We start from the raw sequence: 17,245 nt of genomic DNA, 5'->3' as shown, positions 1-17,245 counted from the left end.
CAGACATGCCTCTCAGCATAAAACTTTTGTCTGATTTTCTAGCCCCTGGATCAATTTTGTGTCTCTCCTTTGAACTGTTTCCCCATCTCAAAGTGGGATTGAACCCAGCAGTACAGCGGCATCCTGAGAAGAAGGGGTGTATAGAGATGTTTGCTTCATCTCCTTGTTCCCATGCAGGATCCCTTTGGTCCTTTCTGTCACAGCTCTTTGCCCTGAAGTCAGTCTCCCTGGGTTCATTCTGGGCCATGGCTCCCCAGAGCACAGCCATGCTCTACATGCAGACTTTGCACCCTCCAAGCTCAGATGCACTTCCTGGCTCTTGGATGCACCTGGATATTTTCTGGTTCTGCTGTGACTACCTGGCCATTAAGAAACCTTCACAGTCTGCACTTGCAGTCCAGAAACCAGCTGTATCCTGGGCTCATAAATCAGCAGGTCAAAGGAGGTGATCCTGCCCCTCCGCTCTTGTGAGACCCCACTTGCAGCACTGTGTGCAGTTCTGGTGTCCTCAACATAAGAAGGACATGGAGCTGTTGGAGCAAGTCCAGAGGAGGCCACAAGGATGATCAGGGGCTGGAGCACCTCCTGTATGGAGACAGGCTGAGAACACTGGGGCTGTTCAGCCTGGAGAAGAGAAGCTGTGTGGAGACCTCAGAGTAGCTGCCAGTGTCTGAAGGGGGCTATAAGGATGCTGGGGAGGGACTCTTCATTAAGGACTGTAGCAACAGGACAAAGGGTGATGGGTTCAAACTGGAACAGGGGAAGTTCAGGTTAGATATAAGGAAGAAGTTCTTTACTGTGAGGGTTCTGAGCTGCAGGCACAAGCTGCCTGAAGAAGTGGTGAATGCTCCATCCCTGGCAGTGCTCAAGACCAGGTTGGACAGAGCCTTCTGTCCAACTCATTTCCCTTCATTAGGGACTGTAGTGACAGGGCAAGGGGTAATGGGCTCAAACAAGGGAAGTTTAGATTGGATATAAGGAAGAAGTTCTTTACTGTAAGGGTGGTGAGGCACTGGAATGGGTTACCCAGGGAGGTTGTGAATGCTCCATCCCTGGTGGTGTTCAAGGCCAGGCTGGACAAAGCCTTGGGTGACACAGTCTAGTGTGAGGTGTCCCTGCCCATGGCAGGGGTGTTGGAACTGGATGGTGTTAAGGTCCATTCCAACCCAAACCATTCTGTGTACTAATGACTCACCATGCTGAAAGATCAAATGCTGCTGCTGCTTTTGTTTATCCCATCAATTTTCACCTGGTCCACAGGCTTCAAAAGGGTGTTTCTTTGTCATCTAGGCTGCTCGTGCAAATATTCAACAGCACTGAACCACAAACTGTCCCTTAGAGACAACAGATACTAATGAAGACATGCACTGGTGTTTACTTTTCAGCAGCTCCCATTTTTAGCCTATCTGCAGCTGCCTACATTTCAAAGCCTAGAGCTGATATTTACTCCCACTCACTTCCCCCTTTACTTTGTAGACTGATATTTGTGCTTTATTGCTTCTTTCTTCTTTTTTCTTTTTTTTTTTTTGTGTGCTGTTTTCTAAGGAAAATGTGTTTTGTTTTTTTTCTTCACCCTGCTAAAAATGTTATTGTTCCCTCTGGTGCTTGTGGAATAATGGCTTCTAAGCACCTACTATTGCTGTTAAGCAAGTGCAAATCTTTTCCACCTAATTCTTCTATAAAAGGAAGATAAGACCCTGAAAGAAAGCTGAAAATTTTGCCAATGCCTTTAGATTCGGTGGAGATTCGGATAAGGAAAGGTTTCCTTCATTCATAGATGCCAAAAGGGCTGGGAGCTGCCTGATGCTGGGTACCACTCTACAGCTGACTCCTTCATGGTTATCTTAGAAGGGCAGCATTTTCAGTGCTTTTTGTGGGGACCTTTCACTTATTTAAACACCCAAGTCTTTTCCTGCTGCAGAAACACCAGGAACCCTTATGTATTTAGATGTTCCGTGGCCAGAGAAGTGCCTATAAAGGCTTTGGCCTCAGTATGGGAAGTATCTCCTCCCTTATTGCTTCTCCCGACAGCCAGATCTCCCAGGGCTGCCAGATTTATTGGAGTATTTGTCTGAGCACAGACATTTAGACATCAACAGGAAAGGTCTGGCCTCTTTCCACTTGCTTTTAATCCTCAGAGAGTGGAGACAATGCTGCCCCATGGATATGCTGTTAGAGGTACCATGTCCTGCCTGGCATTTACTGCAGTGCAGCCTTTAAAAGGGAAAACAGAGGGGTCTTTTGAAAACACATGAGTTCTGATTCTTCATGTCAGGGACTGAAAATGGGTCCAGGACCATTTTATTCCTGGGATAGATGCAATCTATAAGTCCAGTGGCTTTGTGGTTCATAGAATGATCTGATTACTGGAGTAATAGATGTAGGGTGGCTATGAGGGGAGCTCAATGGGCAGAGGATGGCGTCCATCAGCAGCAAGTGTCTTTGATGGTATTTTAAAGTAATGGGGCCAACTCTTGCACTGTCTACCCTAAAATTTGTACCACCAGTGACAAATGCATTGGGATTCACTGCTCTGCAGAAGTAATTCAGTCTCCTTTAAAGCATTTCTTTCCTCTCTTCCTCTTAGAAACGGCACTGTTCTGAACTCCAAAGTCATCTCCGTGACTGTGAAACCATTTCCCCGGTCTCTCCTCACCCCCTTGGAGATTGAATTCTCCCACCTCTACAACGTAAGTGTTTCCTGGGAACCTGCACCATCCCATAGATGTCTTTGCTTCCACATAGCAAGAATGTGTTGGTGCAAGGAAGGAGGAGGTTTTGATGGGCTCCTAAGACCTTTTTGCCAATATAAGACCCTTCAGTCTCCCTTAACACAGCCTGATGAGGCACTTGGCTTTGCTCTGAGATTAGGCTGGTGTTGGTTGGTCCTCTTGTTGCTCACTGCCAAGGATGCATTGTATGGGTCAGCCTTGAAAACCTTCCTTACTCTGTGCTCCTTGCTCAGGCATTGCCAATGCAAGAGGAGGGTGACAGCAATTCTTGCACAGGGAACATGGGAGTGCTTGTTCCAAACTCACACCACTTCATTGCGGGCATAATCAAGGGAGAATACCTGTGTGCTAATTAAAACATGAGCTACGTCCCTTCCTTAGGAAGGGAAAGGTTGTTTCTATTAGTACTTGCGATGTTCTTTGCAGTCTTCAGCTACAACTGGAGACTTGTATGTTATTGTTGTGATCAGTGCTTTGAAAGGCAGTGGAAGATCCCCTCTAGGCTGCCCTGCTCAACCCTAAACAGATATATCATAGATACTGTATGTGATGGACATTTACGTACCCCAAGGCCTGTTCCTGTGGATTTCAGATGCCCTCCTGAGGCTCTGCAACATGAACATTAGACCCGCTGTGTCTTTGCTTTGCACTTTCCTTGAATGACTTTCCAGGGTGGTCTAGGGCAGCCACAGCTGGAGTCAGTGGTAAACCTCTTCTAGGGGGCTTTAAAGACACCTGACCACTTCCTGAAGGGATATGGCTCTTCTGAGCACCATGTCCCACAAAAACACATGCTGTATTTGACCCACTTTCCAGAAGGGAGCAGCAAAAGGATTCTGTGGGAGAGGAGAAAAAAGGAAGAAAGTCAGTAAATTAAATCAGGAAAGATACAGTCAAATCCTTCTGCGTGTTCTGTTGATGCAGAACAAACTGAGGACTGTTTCAGTCTTGCCTTTCAAGCCAGGGATGAAAGAAACTATTCCAAGGACTGAGATCTGTGATTGCCCATTTGGTATATCACAGACACACCATGCTTAGAGTAGTGGAAGCTGTTCTACAGGACCTCCATATTTAACTGTAGTCTCCCCAAACATCAACAGCAGTTCCCCACTGATTTGTTTCATTTTCCCTTTCTTGTCTCCTGGCAGGGAACCACCAACCAGACCTGCATCCTGTGGGATGAAAATGATGGGTGAGTTCTGTGGGTTTCTCTTTACTCTTACTTTGGCTTTTTGGGTGAAAACACCACAATTTTAGCAGTGATGTGGCAGTCTGTCTCAGCCCTTGCTGTCTCTACTCGTGGTTTTTGCTTGCGTCCACCTTCAGGGCTGGCAAAATCCTTTACCTTGGTAAGGAATGCATCCCTTCTGATTGTGTATTTTAGTGCAAGTTGAGCTGGGTCTTATATTTAAAGATGTTGTCAGAACAGTTCATGAAGGACCCTGTATGCTGGGAGCATCCTATGCCTGCACCAGCAAAACGTCTCTCAGTGCCCTAACAGAGATGCTCATGTGTGCTTCTGCTCACCGGGAGGAGTGTTTGCATTTGTCTTTGATGCTTTGGACCCCAGCCTACATTTTGCAAAAGGGGCCTCTTATTTTGACTCTTCTAATTTTGGATTTCCCCACATGAGGAATACATGAAATGAGAGCCAGGTCTGTGGAGTCATCCACGGATTGCCCTAAATTGAGCTCAACATAGCAGAGCTTGGCTCTCTCTTTAGTGCTCACCCCAAATTGTGCACCATAAGGAGAGTAATGCAAAATCAGAGCCTGCTGTTGCAAATATGGCCTGCAGTGATGAAGTATGTGTTGTACTGATGAGTGTATGATATATCTATGTGATATAGTACAATGATTTCTGACAGGATTTCTGCAATGACTGGTGCTGTTCAGGAGGTTTTGGGTGATGTGGTTATGGTCAGCAAGGGAAAAAGAAATCCCAAGTTACCACAAGCACTTAGGATCATAAATCTCATGTGGGATGTAGCTGTCAGAGAGTGTGCACCTTAGAAAAGTACACTCTGAAAGTGTGGTCTTAAATCCTGAATGAGCTTGACAAGGATACGAAGTGTTTGATTTAATGGTGGTTTTACTTCATTGACTTTTGTATCTCAGTTGGAGGACCGACCTGGCTTCTTCTCTGCTTACAGTCAGTTTCTCTCCTTGGGATTTCATGCTTTTGGCACATACTTCTGCATTCATTATTATTATTTATTATTATTATCTGCAGCATCTGAAAAATGAATCTATTCTTTTATGCTCCATTAAGTAGCATATAAACAAAGAGGCAGGCAACATATTTACAGTCAGCTTACTGTTCTTGTTGGTCTGTCATTAATTTCCTATGTATGAGTGGATCCAAAGCAAAGCTGAAGAACTGAGAGGGAATTCTGCTTGTGAAATCACACCCGTCTTGTAGCAGAATCAGTCCCTGTGCCTGTTGTAGTGAATATTGCTCCAGCGCGAGAAGATGGTTGGGATGCAGGAGGCTATGGTGGCCCTATGGGGCAGCATGTAGATACACCCTTAAATAGGGTTCTATTGCATTACCTATATGCCAGAGAGCACACTGAGCCTGTAGGCAAGCCCAGCATAGAGGTTTGTGTAGAGATGGGCAGGCTCAGGAGGTGGCATGGATAGGACCTGGCCTTCTCTGCTAAATCTGTTGTCTCTTCATGTTGGAATACAATTAAAACACTTGTCTACAAATGCATTTTTGGCAAGTCAAGGCAGAAGTTGGAACCAACACCTCTTCTGCTCTGCACATCATCTCATTGGTTTTGGCTTTCTACATGCTAGAGAGAGGGTTATGTCCAGAAGGATGGAGGGGTTTCCCTGCCATGCACAGAGCTGTTTTTAATTAGCTGTTATCTAAGCAAGAAAAGAGCAAAACCCAGTTTGCACATGGTTGGATCTGAAGGGAGAGTGAGGGCATTTAGGCTGAGTACATATCTGCCAGAGCTGGCACTGAGATGTGCCTGGTATGAGAAAGATGAAGGGTTGCCCAATGCTGAACGTGGCTTGGGAGGCTTGAATGCTATTGCTGATCTGGAGGCAAAACAGTGCCCAGTTCAATGTAGCCACATCTGCTTTGCCCTGGAAGGTCTGGCTTCTCTGCATTTTTACTTCCAAGGTTTGGCAGCTTGTTCAGCTTCCTGTTGTCTCTGTGGGAGTGCAGGGTATTAGGAATGTGTTGTCTTTAATCCTTGCATTATCGTGGCATGGAAGGATGGGCTCAACACTAAGAGTTGAGAGGGCAATTTCTTGGCACTGATGCTGTGATTCAGTTCTCAAGGACAGTTTCCAAACTTCAGCGAATTGGTTGTGCACATGTTGCTGTTAAGACTCTGCTTTCTCTGTGTGTTGATGGGTGTGTGCGTGCACGCCTGCAAGTGCATTCAATCAACACTTACAATCTCAAGCAGTTGAACCATCCAGAATGCTGATGTCAGCAGATTTTACTAGGGGATGTTCCAAAGCTAGAACTGATTCTGTTCTGGCAATGGGAGCTGCCAAGGTGTTTGTGCAACATCTTAAAGCTTATTTGTTACTAATATCACCTCCTGGGAAAACCTGAAAGCCTAATAAAAGGCAAACTATGCAAACCCTCTTCTCCAGGCTTGAACGGTCACCTTGAGCTTGAATAACACTGTAGCTGTCAAGGGTTTTGCATCACGGTTTTCACAAAATCATAGAACCATAGAATGGTTTGGGCTGGAAAGGACCTTAAGATCATCCAGTTCCAACCCCTTGCCATGGGCAGGGACACCTCACATTAGACCATGTCACCCAAGGCTCTGTCCAACCTGGCCTTGAACACTGCCAGGGATGGAGCATTTACCACTTGTATGGGCACCCTATGCCACAGCCTCACCACCCTCACACTTCTTCCTTATATAGAACCTGAACTTCCCCTGTTTGTACCCTGGACCTGTTGCCTGGTGTGTGGTAGAGGTCATGACTAGTGATTCTGAGCCAGGGAACCCTGGGTTTCAGCCACACTTCTGTGGCTCCCCTTTTTGCTTCCATCATCTCCTTCCTGCCACCCCTCTCATTGAGTTAGAGGTTTTCCCACTGATCAGGCTCATAAGGTGATTGTGCAAATGCGTGAATCTCAGGAAACCCCATTTCCCAGCTTTAGCCAACTTAATGACCTTTACAGCCCCATTTTCCTACCTGTTATTCACCCTGACACATTTTCTGTACAACCCAAGCCAAGCTACCATGGCGTTGCTTGTTAGGAAGACAATGCTGTCTCCTAAGCTTGCTCTTTCTCAGGCTTTCCATGCTTCTGCTCCAAGGCTGGCTGGCCAGAGAGTCCTTCCCTATGTTCATAGCCATCATCTGAAGCTGCAGATCCAAACTCCTCCTGATTCCAGTGAACCAGCCTCTGGATTTAACCCCTTGCAGCTGATGCGACCTAACAGGTTCAAAGGCAGGAAACTCAAAGCAATCCCAACATGAGAGCTCCAGCCTGTTCTTGCAGCCACCTGAGCTTTCAATCCCATCCAAAATGTGCCCAGCCCTTTAAAAGCCACTTAAATTCCATAGGCTTTGAAAGGTTGAACTGTAAAATTGCAATTAGAGCAGACAATTACCATGTGCCCATGTGCTTCCTCCAAGAAAGTGCTTCTGAACAGAGCACTTAAAAAGGAGGAAGAACCCCTGAGTGTTCATTCATTTGCATTTAGATAGATATTTAAGCTTGTAATATTAACAATGGAGTTTTGATTTATTAATCCCAGCCCCTCTCAGTGACTTAGATTCGTGGGTGGCTCCTCTCTATCTCTTTTCTCTTCCTCTTGCCCCCAACTCCTCATGTCATGATAGAAGAGGGGAGAAGATCAGGGACTAATTTCTGTTGTGTTGGGTGCTGCAAGTGTGATTAATGAGCATAGCGCTGGCTGGGTAAATTGAAAGCTGAAATGGGAGAATGATTTGGGATTCTCTGGCTCTCCTCCAAGGGTATTCATCCGGTGTATTTATTAGCTGCTTAGCTCTGCTGAAGTTAAAAGCCAGGCAGGACCTGGCCTCCTACTCCCTCTTTCTAATGCTGGTACAGGAAGGAAGAAGCAGATAGATTCAGTCATAGAAGCATACAAGGGAAGGGAGCTTAAAGCTTACCCAGTTCCAACCCCTGCAATGGGCAGGGACACCTTCCACTAGAGCAGCTTGCTCCAAGCCCCTGCGTCCAACCTGGCCTTGAACACTGCCAGGGATGGGGCAGCCACAGCTTCTCTGGGCACCTTGTGCCAGCGCTTCAGCACCCTCACAGGGAAGAGCTTCTGCCTAAGAGCTCATCTCAGTCTCCCCTCCACCAGTTTAAAGCCATCCCCCCTTGCCGTATCCCCACATGCCCTTGTAAAAAGTCCCTCTCTATCTTACGTGCTTATGTTCTCGCGCATCACCAGGTTTGTGTTGCTTACCTGCCTTGCTCTGGTCCACAACAAGAATGCAACATGGCAATGGGAACAAAGGGACAGTTGCCAAAGTTTGTTGATAGTGGTGGCATCATTGCTTCGTGGCTGCAGTGGAAGATGCAGGGGCTAGTAAGTGTTACAGAGTAGTACTGCTGCCCCATGGGGATGATGAATCTGTGTGCTCAGACCTCCAAAGCTGGGGTTTGGTGTACTTTGAGAGCGGGATCAAATCAAATGCTGAGGACTGTAGTGAGATAGAAAGGAACAGTCAGAAGCCACTGAGTACCTAGAGAGAAAACATGAGCTTAGGCTGCCTGATAGACCCACAGTCACAGGTGAATGCCAGTTGTCCTCTCCAACCTTCCCTGCTTTGCTGACATCAGGGACTGAGCCAGCCAGCTGTGTCTTGTGTTTTGGTTCATGGTGAACACCAATACAGGTATGAAATCCAATCCTATACATGCAGAGGGTGGCATCCAGCAGGTCCCAGCCAGGGGACCTGTCATCGCACAGGGAATGCTTGCTCTTAAAGGATCTCCATGCTCCAGCCACCATCTATTCTCTGCTTCTCCATCTCCAAGAGGATCATGGTTATAGCTGGACATTATAATAACTGATCTTAAGGAGGCCTTCCACATATTTGCATAAAAGCTTTTTGCTCTTGGAAGAGAAAGTGTCTTGGGAGTCTGTGGATTTGATTCAAGAGCATCTCACTTTCCCTTGGGAAAGATCATTTGTCCCAGTAATTAAAGCCTTTAACCTCTCTAACTTGGGAAATATAGGTCTCACTGTTCAGGAAGGTGACCCATGCACAGCAAGGTTAGGCATAGAGAAGATGAACAGTGCCTGAGCTAGTGGGACAAGGCTAAATCACGTCCTCCTGGCTCCAGGCTGGACCTGATGCCCAGCTGAGGTCAGGCAGAAATCTCCTGCAAGGGTTTATAACTTCATGGAGCAGTGTTTTATGGTGCTGCCAAAGTAGACCATCCATCTGTCCCTGTACAGGGTCCTAAACCAGAGCTCCTAGATGCTGAGGACAGTCCTGCTTGTCTGACAGTAACCGCTTGAGCTGCAGGGTGTGTATTGGTTCTTCAAGGGGATGGTTGATAGGGCTGCGTGGACCAAGGGCTGGCAGAACTGGAGGTGCTCATAAGGAATTGCTATCAACAGGGAGAGCTCTGCAGCTTGTTTCATCTGGAACGACTCAGAGGAGCCCCCAAAACATCCTGGGAAGAGATGTCAATACAATTGTCTATGCTCTTTGGGGTGTTTATGGTCCAATCATCCCAGCAGTGCAGCTGCTTTGGCTCCAGTTCCTGTTTCCAGGGTGGAATGTGCAGTGTCTGATCTCCAAACTGTCTAAATTCCTGATTCCATGTCCATGTTCCATTACAAGCAAGTCATGCACTGATGTATGGTGCAAGGCAGTGTGAGGAACGGGACACTATGTAGGCTCCATGGGCTTCACCTTACTTGTGGAAAGCACCTAATACACTGGGTAAAGAGAAAGGAAGTTTTCTGTGCTTTCTGGGGCTACAATCCCAGTCTTGGTGGTTGCTCACTGCTTTCCTTTGGAAGGAAGGTACAATAGGTCCAGAAAAGTGTCACAGAGAAGGGCTTGTACCTATAGCATCCCATGGGCACTTTTTGCTCATCACAAGTTGATCCATCTCCCAGTGCCTGTCTTCTAAAGGAAAGCTTTCTGAAGTCAAGAAACTGCTTCCCTCCTCTGCTGTCCATCACCTACTGCATTAATGGCCCTGTTAGAACTGTAGATCAAGCACACAAGTAACAGCTTGTCTCTGCTGACAGAGACAGATGAGTCCCCCAGATAGAGACAGTAAGGGAAGCCTGCTACAGCCTCATGAGAAATCAGTGCACTTTTCTCCCCTTTGGACCCGTGTATGACACACTATATATTTTCTATTTTCTACTGCAACAACCCAGATGGCTTTGGGGGATCAGCGTTGCCAATGACATGCCCTTCATGTGATTCCATGCAGGGTGTCCATGCTGGGGTTGGCCAGTATCCCCATTCCAGCTCCACTGCTTTTAACCAACATCTTCAGTTTTAGCTCCAGCTCCAAATCTGCCTTTCCCACATACATATATATATATACACACACACACATATTTCCCACATATATATATACCTAGCTGCAGTGGTATTGAGGGGATACCTGTAAAAGAAGGCAACACTGTGCTTGCAAAGCCTGTCTACACAGGGGCATGCAGGGAAGTTGATCTGAATATTCCCATTAGTTCCCCTGTGCTAAACCCAGTTAAAAGTACCCCCTAATTCAGCCTGTCTGGCTGCACTTGCAGTGTGCAACCATTGGCAGATGAATTACGGTCCCAGGAGCCCCATTTCAGCCTTGGGTGAGAGCAGACAAAACAGGTCTCATGCAATGAAACACAGTCACACCTCCAGAGCCTTAGGATTTAGCTTCCCTGCTTGACCTGGGCTATAGGGATGCTGGAATTATCAGGCAGAACTATTCCAGAGCACTATTTTCCCAGGCATCTGCCTTACCCTGTGGCCATCTTCTCCTGGGAATACCTTGTCATTTGGGCTTAAGGTATTGCAGGAAAGAGGTGGTCCAGTTCCCTGTTAGCACAAAGGAGCTGGCACAAGGTCCCAGCAGACTACAGGGCTATGCCCATCCCCATTTAGGAGAGGAGTCACACTCTGGCCTTTACTGAGCTGCTGCCCGGCAGTCAGCACTGCCTGTGGGATTGGCAAAGCAGGAGCTGGCTTCTTCTCCAGCCCCTTTCACAGCACAGGATGCAGGAGAAGCTGAGCAACACGATACAGGGCTTCTGCTGCCTGCCAACAGAGCATGGTTTAATGGCTTTTGACAGAAGGGAAAGGGGAAGAGGAGAGAGGATTCAGAGGCTTTGAATCAAATGCTCCAGCTTTTCACTTGCTTCCCTGGTAAAGGGGTCAGGAATACGGGTGGAATAAATTAATTCCCTTTATAGGACTGGCAGAAGCCAGACCTGGAGGATGGAAATGGGTATTTGGCTCAGTGGTGTGATTCCCAGCCTCAATTCAGTGCTGAGTGTGTACTGTGAATCAGAGAACCATGGAGTTCAGGGTGGTTTGTGTGTCCATGCATGTGTGTGCTATGTATTCATATAAAGGCATAAGTGCAAGGATGCAAAAGGGTGAATGTGTGGGAACGAGTGCTGGTGCCTGCATGCGAGTACAAACACACACTAGTGTGTTTCTGTGTGCAATCAGGGGTGTTGTTGGTGTGTGTCACACATGAGGTATGAAGGCATCTGCAAGTGCAAGCATTTGTATGCAGGTGTTTGTGTGTGGACAGCACAAATGTGCATGTGTACAGAGTACACCAGTACCGGAATAAAGCTGTTAACCTAAACCATCCTTTATCCATGTAATAAGTCATGTGCACAATGCATGTCTAAATGCATGCAGGAGCTATAGAATGTATGTGTGTGTATATGTGTGTGCGCAGGGGGATGTGCACCCACAAACCTCTGCACTGCATTCTGTGCATGCCATCCTGGGGCTGCATGCTTTGCCTGCATCCTGCCTGCTCTCTTTATTTACAGCTATTTGCTCTGAAGCCGAGATGCTCTTTACTCACAGTCCCTTTGCAGATAGGAAGGGACAAGTTTAGCAGCCACATGCCCTTCAGTAGCCATTGGCCCCAGGCTGCTGATGGCTTTCAGGGGCATGTGGTGGACATGCATCTTGAATTCTTAGGTTGCATGAAGGGACTTCATGTCCACCCCTTTGGTGCATTTCTGCTGCATTTCACTTGGTGCTTGGCTGCGTTGTACCTCATATGTGCTGAGAATGTAATAACAGACCACAGGCCTCTGTATGTGCTGGTGGAGAGCTCTAATTCACAGCTCCAGGCCTTTTAGTGTAGGGGAAAAAAGGAGGCTAAGGAAGCTTGAAGCCTGTCCTTGGTGTGCTCTAACTCCAACAACTCGATAGTGGATAGGGCGTATCTCTGAAGCAACCTCAAGGCAAGCTCAGGTGCATGGGGGAAACACATGCACTCACCAGGATGCTCAGCACCCTCTGTGTGTAAAACTTAGAGTAGTCACTGTTTCTCCATGGTTTTTTCTGCTGGATTGATTTTATTCTCCATTTATGAGAACAAGAAAGCCCGTTTGCAAACAGAGCAGGAATACCCAGGTGGTTCTGCCTCTAAACCTGCAGATCCTGATGATATCAAACCTGTATCCTCGGGAGCATTTGGCTTTGCTGGAAGCTGGGGGCTGCAGAAGTGTGAGGAAGGAGGTGTGTTATAACCACAAAATCCAAAGCAGAGGTAGATGCTAGGTAGATAATCATCAGGTTACATCCTATGTGTGCGTTAAGAAGACAAGGAAAAGTATCCAAATCAGTCTTCCTTTTCCAACTTCCCTTTTTTGCAAGACTGAAGCAATTTCAGATCTTCTTAAACTTAAAAAGAAGTTCAGCAACATCTTAAAATGTCTCATTTTGAAGTGAATCCATGAACTACATTTGCATGCAAGCCAGAAACACCCACCATGATCATAATTTTAGGCTGCTTAAATTTGAGGGGCTTGGTATCCATGTAAGAGTTTGTTCTTTATTGACTGGGCTGAAGAAAACCCTCTTGAGTTGGTATTCTTGGTGTGTCTCTTGTCTGCTGTGTGAATCAGTCACAAAAAGCCACCAGCACTTATTCCATAGCCGAGGCAATGGGTTGCCCCACAGTGAGGAACCTAACTGGGGTGTGGGAGAATAGGGAATATTGCCTCTTCCAGTCCCAGATACCTTGCAGAGCTCTCGTTTTCGTGATGGGAAATGGTCAAGGTGCAGAGACAGGTTTATGAACCTGTGGCATTGCTCATGGGTGGGTAGGACTGATGGATGTGGTGGAGAATTGCAGAGAACTGGCATGCTGTGAATAAGGATGGGGGAAGTTTGGCCCTATTTTTGAAGAGGAGAAAAGGGCATGCTTTTATTTCACCTGACTGCTCATGCACTGCATTGGGAGATGAAGTGTTCTGCTCAAACACAGCAGTGAAAGGAGGACACAGTGCCCAGGCTACAGCCTTCATCTAATGATGAACTTTCTATGTGTCTGGGTAAATCAGTGTAAGCTTTGTGCCTCAGTTTTCCCTGAGCCTGCTGTGCTAACAGCATCAGACAGCTCTCCTAAATGTCATGAAATCTTGGAGCTCGGAGCTGCATTAAGTGATAGTAAATAGGAAAAAATAAGCATTAATATTTATCACTGAGAACTGATGATCAAAACATGAGCGATAGGATCGAACTGGTCATCCACATAGGATGAGCTCATGTCGCATCCTCTTCTGCCCATCATGCCTGGGTTGTGTGAGCAGCAGCAAGTACCACAACGTGAATTAGAGTCTTCACAATGCAGAACAGGACGAGGGATGCTCAGGGCAATCACTGCAAGGCTGAGCGCGTGACGGCACGAGACACCAGCCTGTGCATCCCACTGCCTGAGCTAACGGTGGCCTCTCAGCTGCGTGGTAAAGCAGCTTAACAAATGCACACAGCATCCAGCCCACTCTATAGCTGTCTCTATGTAGAGCACAGCAGTTTCTCCCACTGCAGGGACAATCAATGTCTTGCAACCAACCTACTGACTGAATGGGGAGAGTAGGGGAAGGGAGACCCATAGGGAGATCCACAGTGCTGAGCTCTCCTGGAAGGCAAAGGGCAAAGCTCTCCTCCTGAGGAGGACACATCCTTTTTGCCCTGACCATTAGATTTATTGGGATCCACTTTAACCCTCAGTTTGGAGCTGCAGGAAGAAAAATAACTGACACAGCAAAGTCAGAAAGCCCCATTATATGGCATATAGTGATTTTCAGAGTTGTCAAGGCCCTTTCCAGGGCTTTGCAAACACTTTGATTCGATTACAATAATGAGCCTTTGGAACATGTGTATTAATCTTCCAGAGCTGCTTTCTGCTTTAGGTCAGAACTGCCTCTCAGGGTGGTTTAATGTTGATGGGATGGTAAGGCAGGCAGGGGGGTTGCTGCATGCCTCTGATGGAGACCCATAGAACAAATTCACCCTCTATCAGAGCCTGGTTCTTGGCTTGGTGGCCTTAAGCCTGACCCAGCAAAAGTCTAAATCTTCCTGAGGTGAATCCTGCAGGTTTCATCCCAGTGTTTCTCTCTGGTGCAGGCAGCAAAGTGGGTGGGAAGTACTTCAGTTTCCCTCAGCTTTTGCTGATATATTCACCCTACTGCTAGCTAAAACCAAATTGGAAAGGGTCATAATTGCATTGATGAGTTATGGGCTCAAAACCCTCACTGCTGTCAATTGCAGGTGGGGAAGGAGAAAGAGAAGGAGTGATTTATCCCCTATCACCAAGGAGGAGCAGAGCTGAGCCACGGCTCAGATCTCCTGTCTTCTCTTATGGATGTGCTGGTGGCTCGGAATAAAAGCTCACTATGTCCTGTGTTAGGAGAACAAGAGCCCGGAGGAGGTGAGGAGCCAGGAGAATGCTGCTCTTATTTTAGCTGTGGTTATTATTTATTTAATGGTGGTTTGAACTCATACATCAACTCTTAAGGAATACTGAGCATCCTTCAAGCCTCAGCAAGGCTCCCGACAGCTTCAAGGGCACTCCACAGGATTTGGCCTGGGGATTATCAATATGAAGGTGATTATTTATCTGATTTCATCCTTAGGGCACAAGTGCATCAAAGGGCTGTTTGCAGGTCTTTGGACTGTCAGTTGGGGTGTTTTTTCCCTTGATCTTCCATATGGGCTCAAGTGAAAACTCCAGTAGTTGTATTGCTGCTCTTGGAAGTTTGTTGTGATCAGGAAGGCCCTTTCCAGTCCACATATCCCATGCATGGAGAGTTTGCTGATGTTTAACAGCACATGCCAAGGGACTGTTTAGTTACTGGTAGTGATGAGCAAGGCGGAGCACTGCGATGCAAACACCTAAAATCAAGTCAGCTTCATGAAGAGTCTCCGGAGCTCCTGCACATATGGCAATGCAGAGGGAGCTCAATGTATTTAATGTGACTGCAGGATCTGGGTCCTGGCTGGGAAAAATCATCCTTCAGCTGCAAAGTTACCTGGAGGGAAGGGATTTTTGATGCCTAAGGTGTAATTTACACATGCCAGCACATGGGGAGCCAGTGTGAGGGCAGTGATAGGAAGGGCTGTAGCACACACACAGCTGCGGCTGTATTGCAGCACAAGCATCTTGGCAGTCATTAAAGTTGCACTGATTAGTCCCAGCAGAGAATCTGATGTTCATCCCCAAGGGAAACAGCTTAACGTGAAGGGGGAGATTGGATGTGCTTTGATGGAGGCTCCTGTAATAGGGCAAGGGAGGAAACAACTTGCAGCTCAGAACTCGCATTGGCTCGGTGCAGTGGAGCAGATACAAAGGACACTGCTGTGCCTGCAAAAGGAATGGTATGGAGAGGACAAATGGATAGGATAGGATAGGATAGGATAGGATAGGATAGGATAGGATAGGATAGGATAGGATGGAGTGGAATAGAATAGGTTTAGAATTGGCATAGAATTAGAATAGAATCTGTGGCAGTGTTCACGACCAGGTTGGACAGAGCCTTGGGTGGCTTGGTCTAGTGTGAGGTATCCCTGCCCATGGCAGGGGGATTGTAATTAGATGATCTTAAGGTCTTTTCCAACCCTAACTACTCTATGATTCTATAATTAGAATAAAAGAGGGCGAAACAGAATAGAATAGAGTATTTTCAGTTAAAAAGGACCTACAATGATCATCTAGTCCAGCTGCCTGAGCACTTCAGAGCAGTCCAGCAGTTATTAAGGTCATTGTCCAAATGCCTCCTAAGCACTGACAGGCTCAGGGCATTGACCACCTCTCTAGAAACCCTGTTCCAGTGTTTGACCACCGTCTTGGTAAAGAAATGCTTCCTAATGTCACATCTGAAATGACAGGAAGGTGCATCTGTTTGTGGGACAGAACTTGTCTTGATTAAGAAATCCTCCACTTCTTGGAGGCTGCTGCATTTCCTCCACTCGGGAATCGGCGTCTCAGCTGTATTGTTAGAACCAGCATCAGGACATTGGGCATTTCCCCACTTCCCAGTTTATTGCCACCCAATTCAGTCAGTTTACAAGTACAAAAGATGCTTTTGCTAATTGCCAGCGCTGCCGGCTCCTCCTGGGATCTGGGAAGCAGCTGTGATTGTCCTGCCTGTTACATCTTCAGCAGCAGTAAAGAGCTGTTGCCGCAGTGAAACAGGACTTACATGACTCCTATTACTGTCTGTGCTGGAGTATTTCACAGCCTTCAGTGTGCTGTTGTTGCAACTGGAGCCGAACAAAGCCCTCCGTTTCTAGGTCACTTACAGCTCTGAAGTTCCTTTATAACAAGTGCCTTTACCCAGATTGATGTTTTAGGAGAATTTTGGTGCACAGAAAAGGCAAATTATCAGCATTGCTTCACTTTTAGGGCTTTCATGGTTAAGGTGGTTTCAAAATGCAGCAAACCTGACAGTAACTCTCAGGATGTTTTTGCTGCTCTGAAGCTGCAGCCATGTGGGGACTTGCTCTCCGGTCCCCTGAACACAGGACTTGCAAGGAGAACCTTTGTTCTCCTGGCCTCCTTCTTAAGAAAGCAATCACAAGAGGTGGCCAGGGAGCCTGTGAACAGTGCTCCTTCACTCTGACAGCGCTTGTCATCTCAGGAAAGGAAGACGGATCAAACGGGAGGATGGAGTGGGAGCTGTCACATCCACTCTACTTATTCTGTTACCCTTGGGTGGGTGAAGGCTGGGACCAGCAGCTTCATCACTTTGGTCTTAACCTACCTGTCTACTCACTGTTCAGTGTGTGTGTAAGAGCTTGATTCACAAGCCAGCAGTGCTGGCAGGAGCATTTGGATGTGCTGGGGAGAATGCAGCACACATCTTAGTGCTGTGGTTTCCAAACCTTTGTCCTTTCAGGCCCTCTGAGTATGAAACTAAATGTCCTCTTAAACTTCACCCCTCTACTCACACTTGGACCCCCTTTGATCTCTCCCCAACTGGTTTCCTTTCCCTGATGGCTCCAGAAACTTCCTTCTCTCCAAAATCTCTGCTGTTTATTGCTTAG

The 17,245-nt window shown here is 46.9% G+C and overlaps 1 protein-coding gene across 2 annotated transcripts in view; it reads left to right on the top strand.

Moving 5' to 3' along the window:
* The window catches only part of ADGRB1 (adhesion G protein-coupled receptor B1), a 283,293-nt gene that overhangs the window by 161,320 nt on the left and 104,728 nt on the right, over nt 1-17,245 (top strand). For both annotated transcript variants that reach the window (XM_057412111.1, XM_057412112.1), the window contains exons 16-17: nt 2,588-2,690; nt 3,881-3,924. In XM_057412111.1, the coding sequence (XP_057268094.1) occupies nt 2,588-2,690; nt 3,881-3,924 (147 nt within the window). The remainder of the gene's footprint in view (nt 1-2,587; nt 2,691-3,880; nt 3,925-17,245) is intronic.

This window comes from Pezoporus wallicus, unplaced genomic scaffold (genome assembly GCF_028554395.1).
Source record: "Pezoporus wallicus isolate ANWC-B61680 ecotype Strahan unplaced genomic scaffold, APGP_CSIRO_Pwel_v1 contig_13809, whole genome shotgun sequence".
NCBI classification, from domain to species: Eukaryota; Metazoa; Chordata; class Aves; order Psittaciformes; family Psittacidae; genus Pezoporus; species Pezoporus wallicus.
The sequence above is the reverse complement of the archived record's forward strand: the minus strand, read 5'-3'. Positions and strand labels throughout refer to the sequence as shown.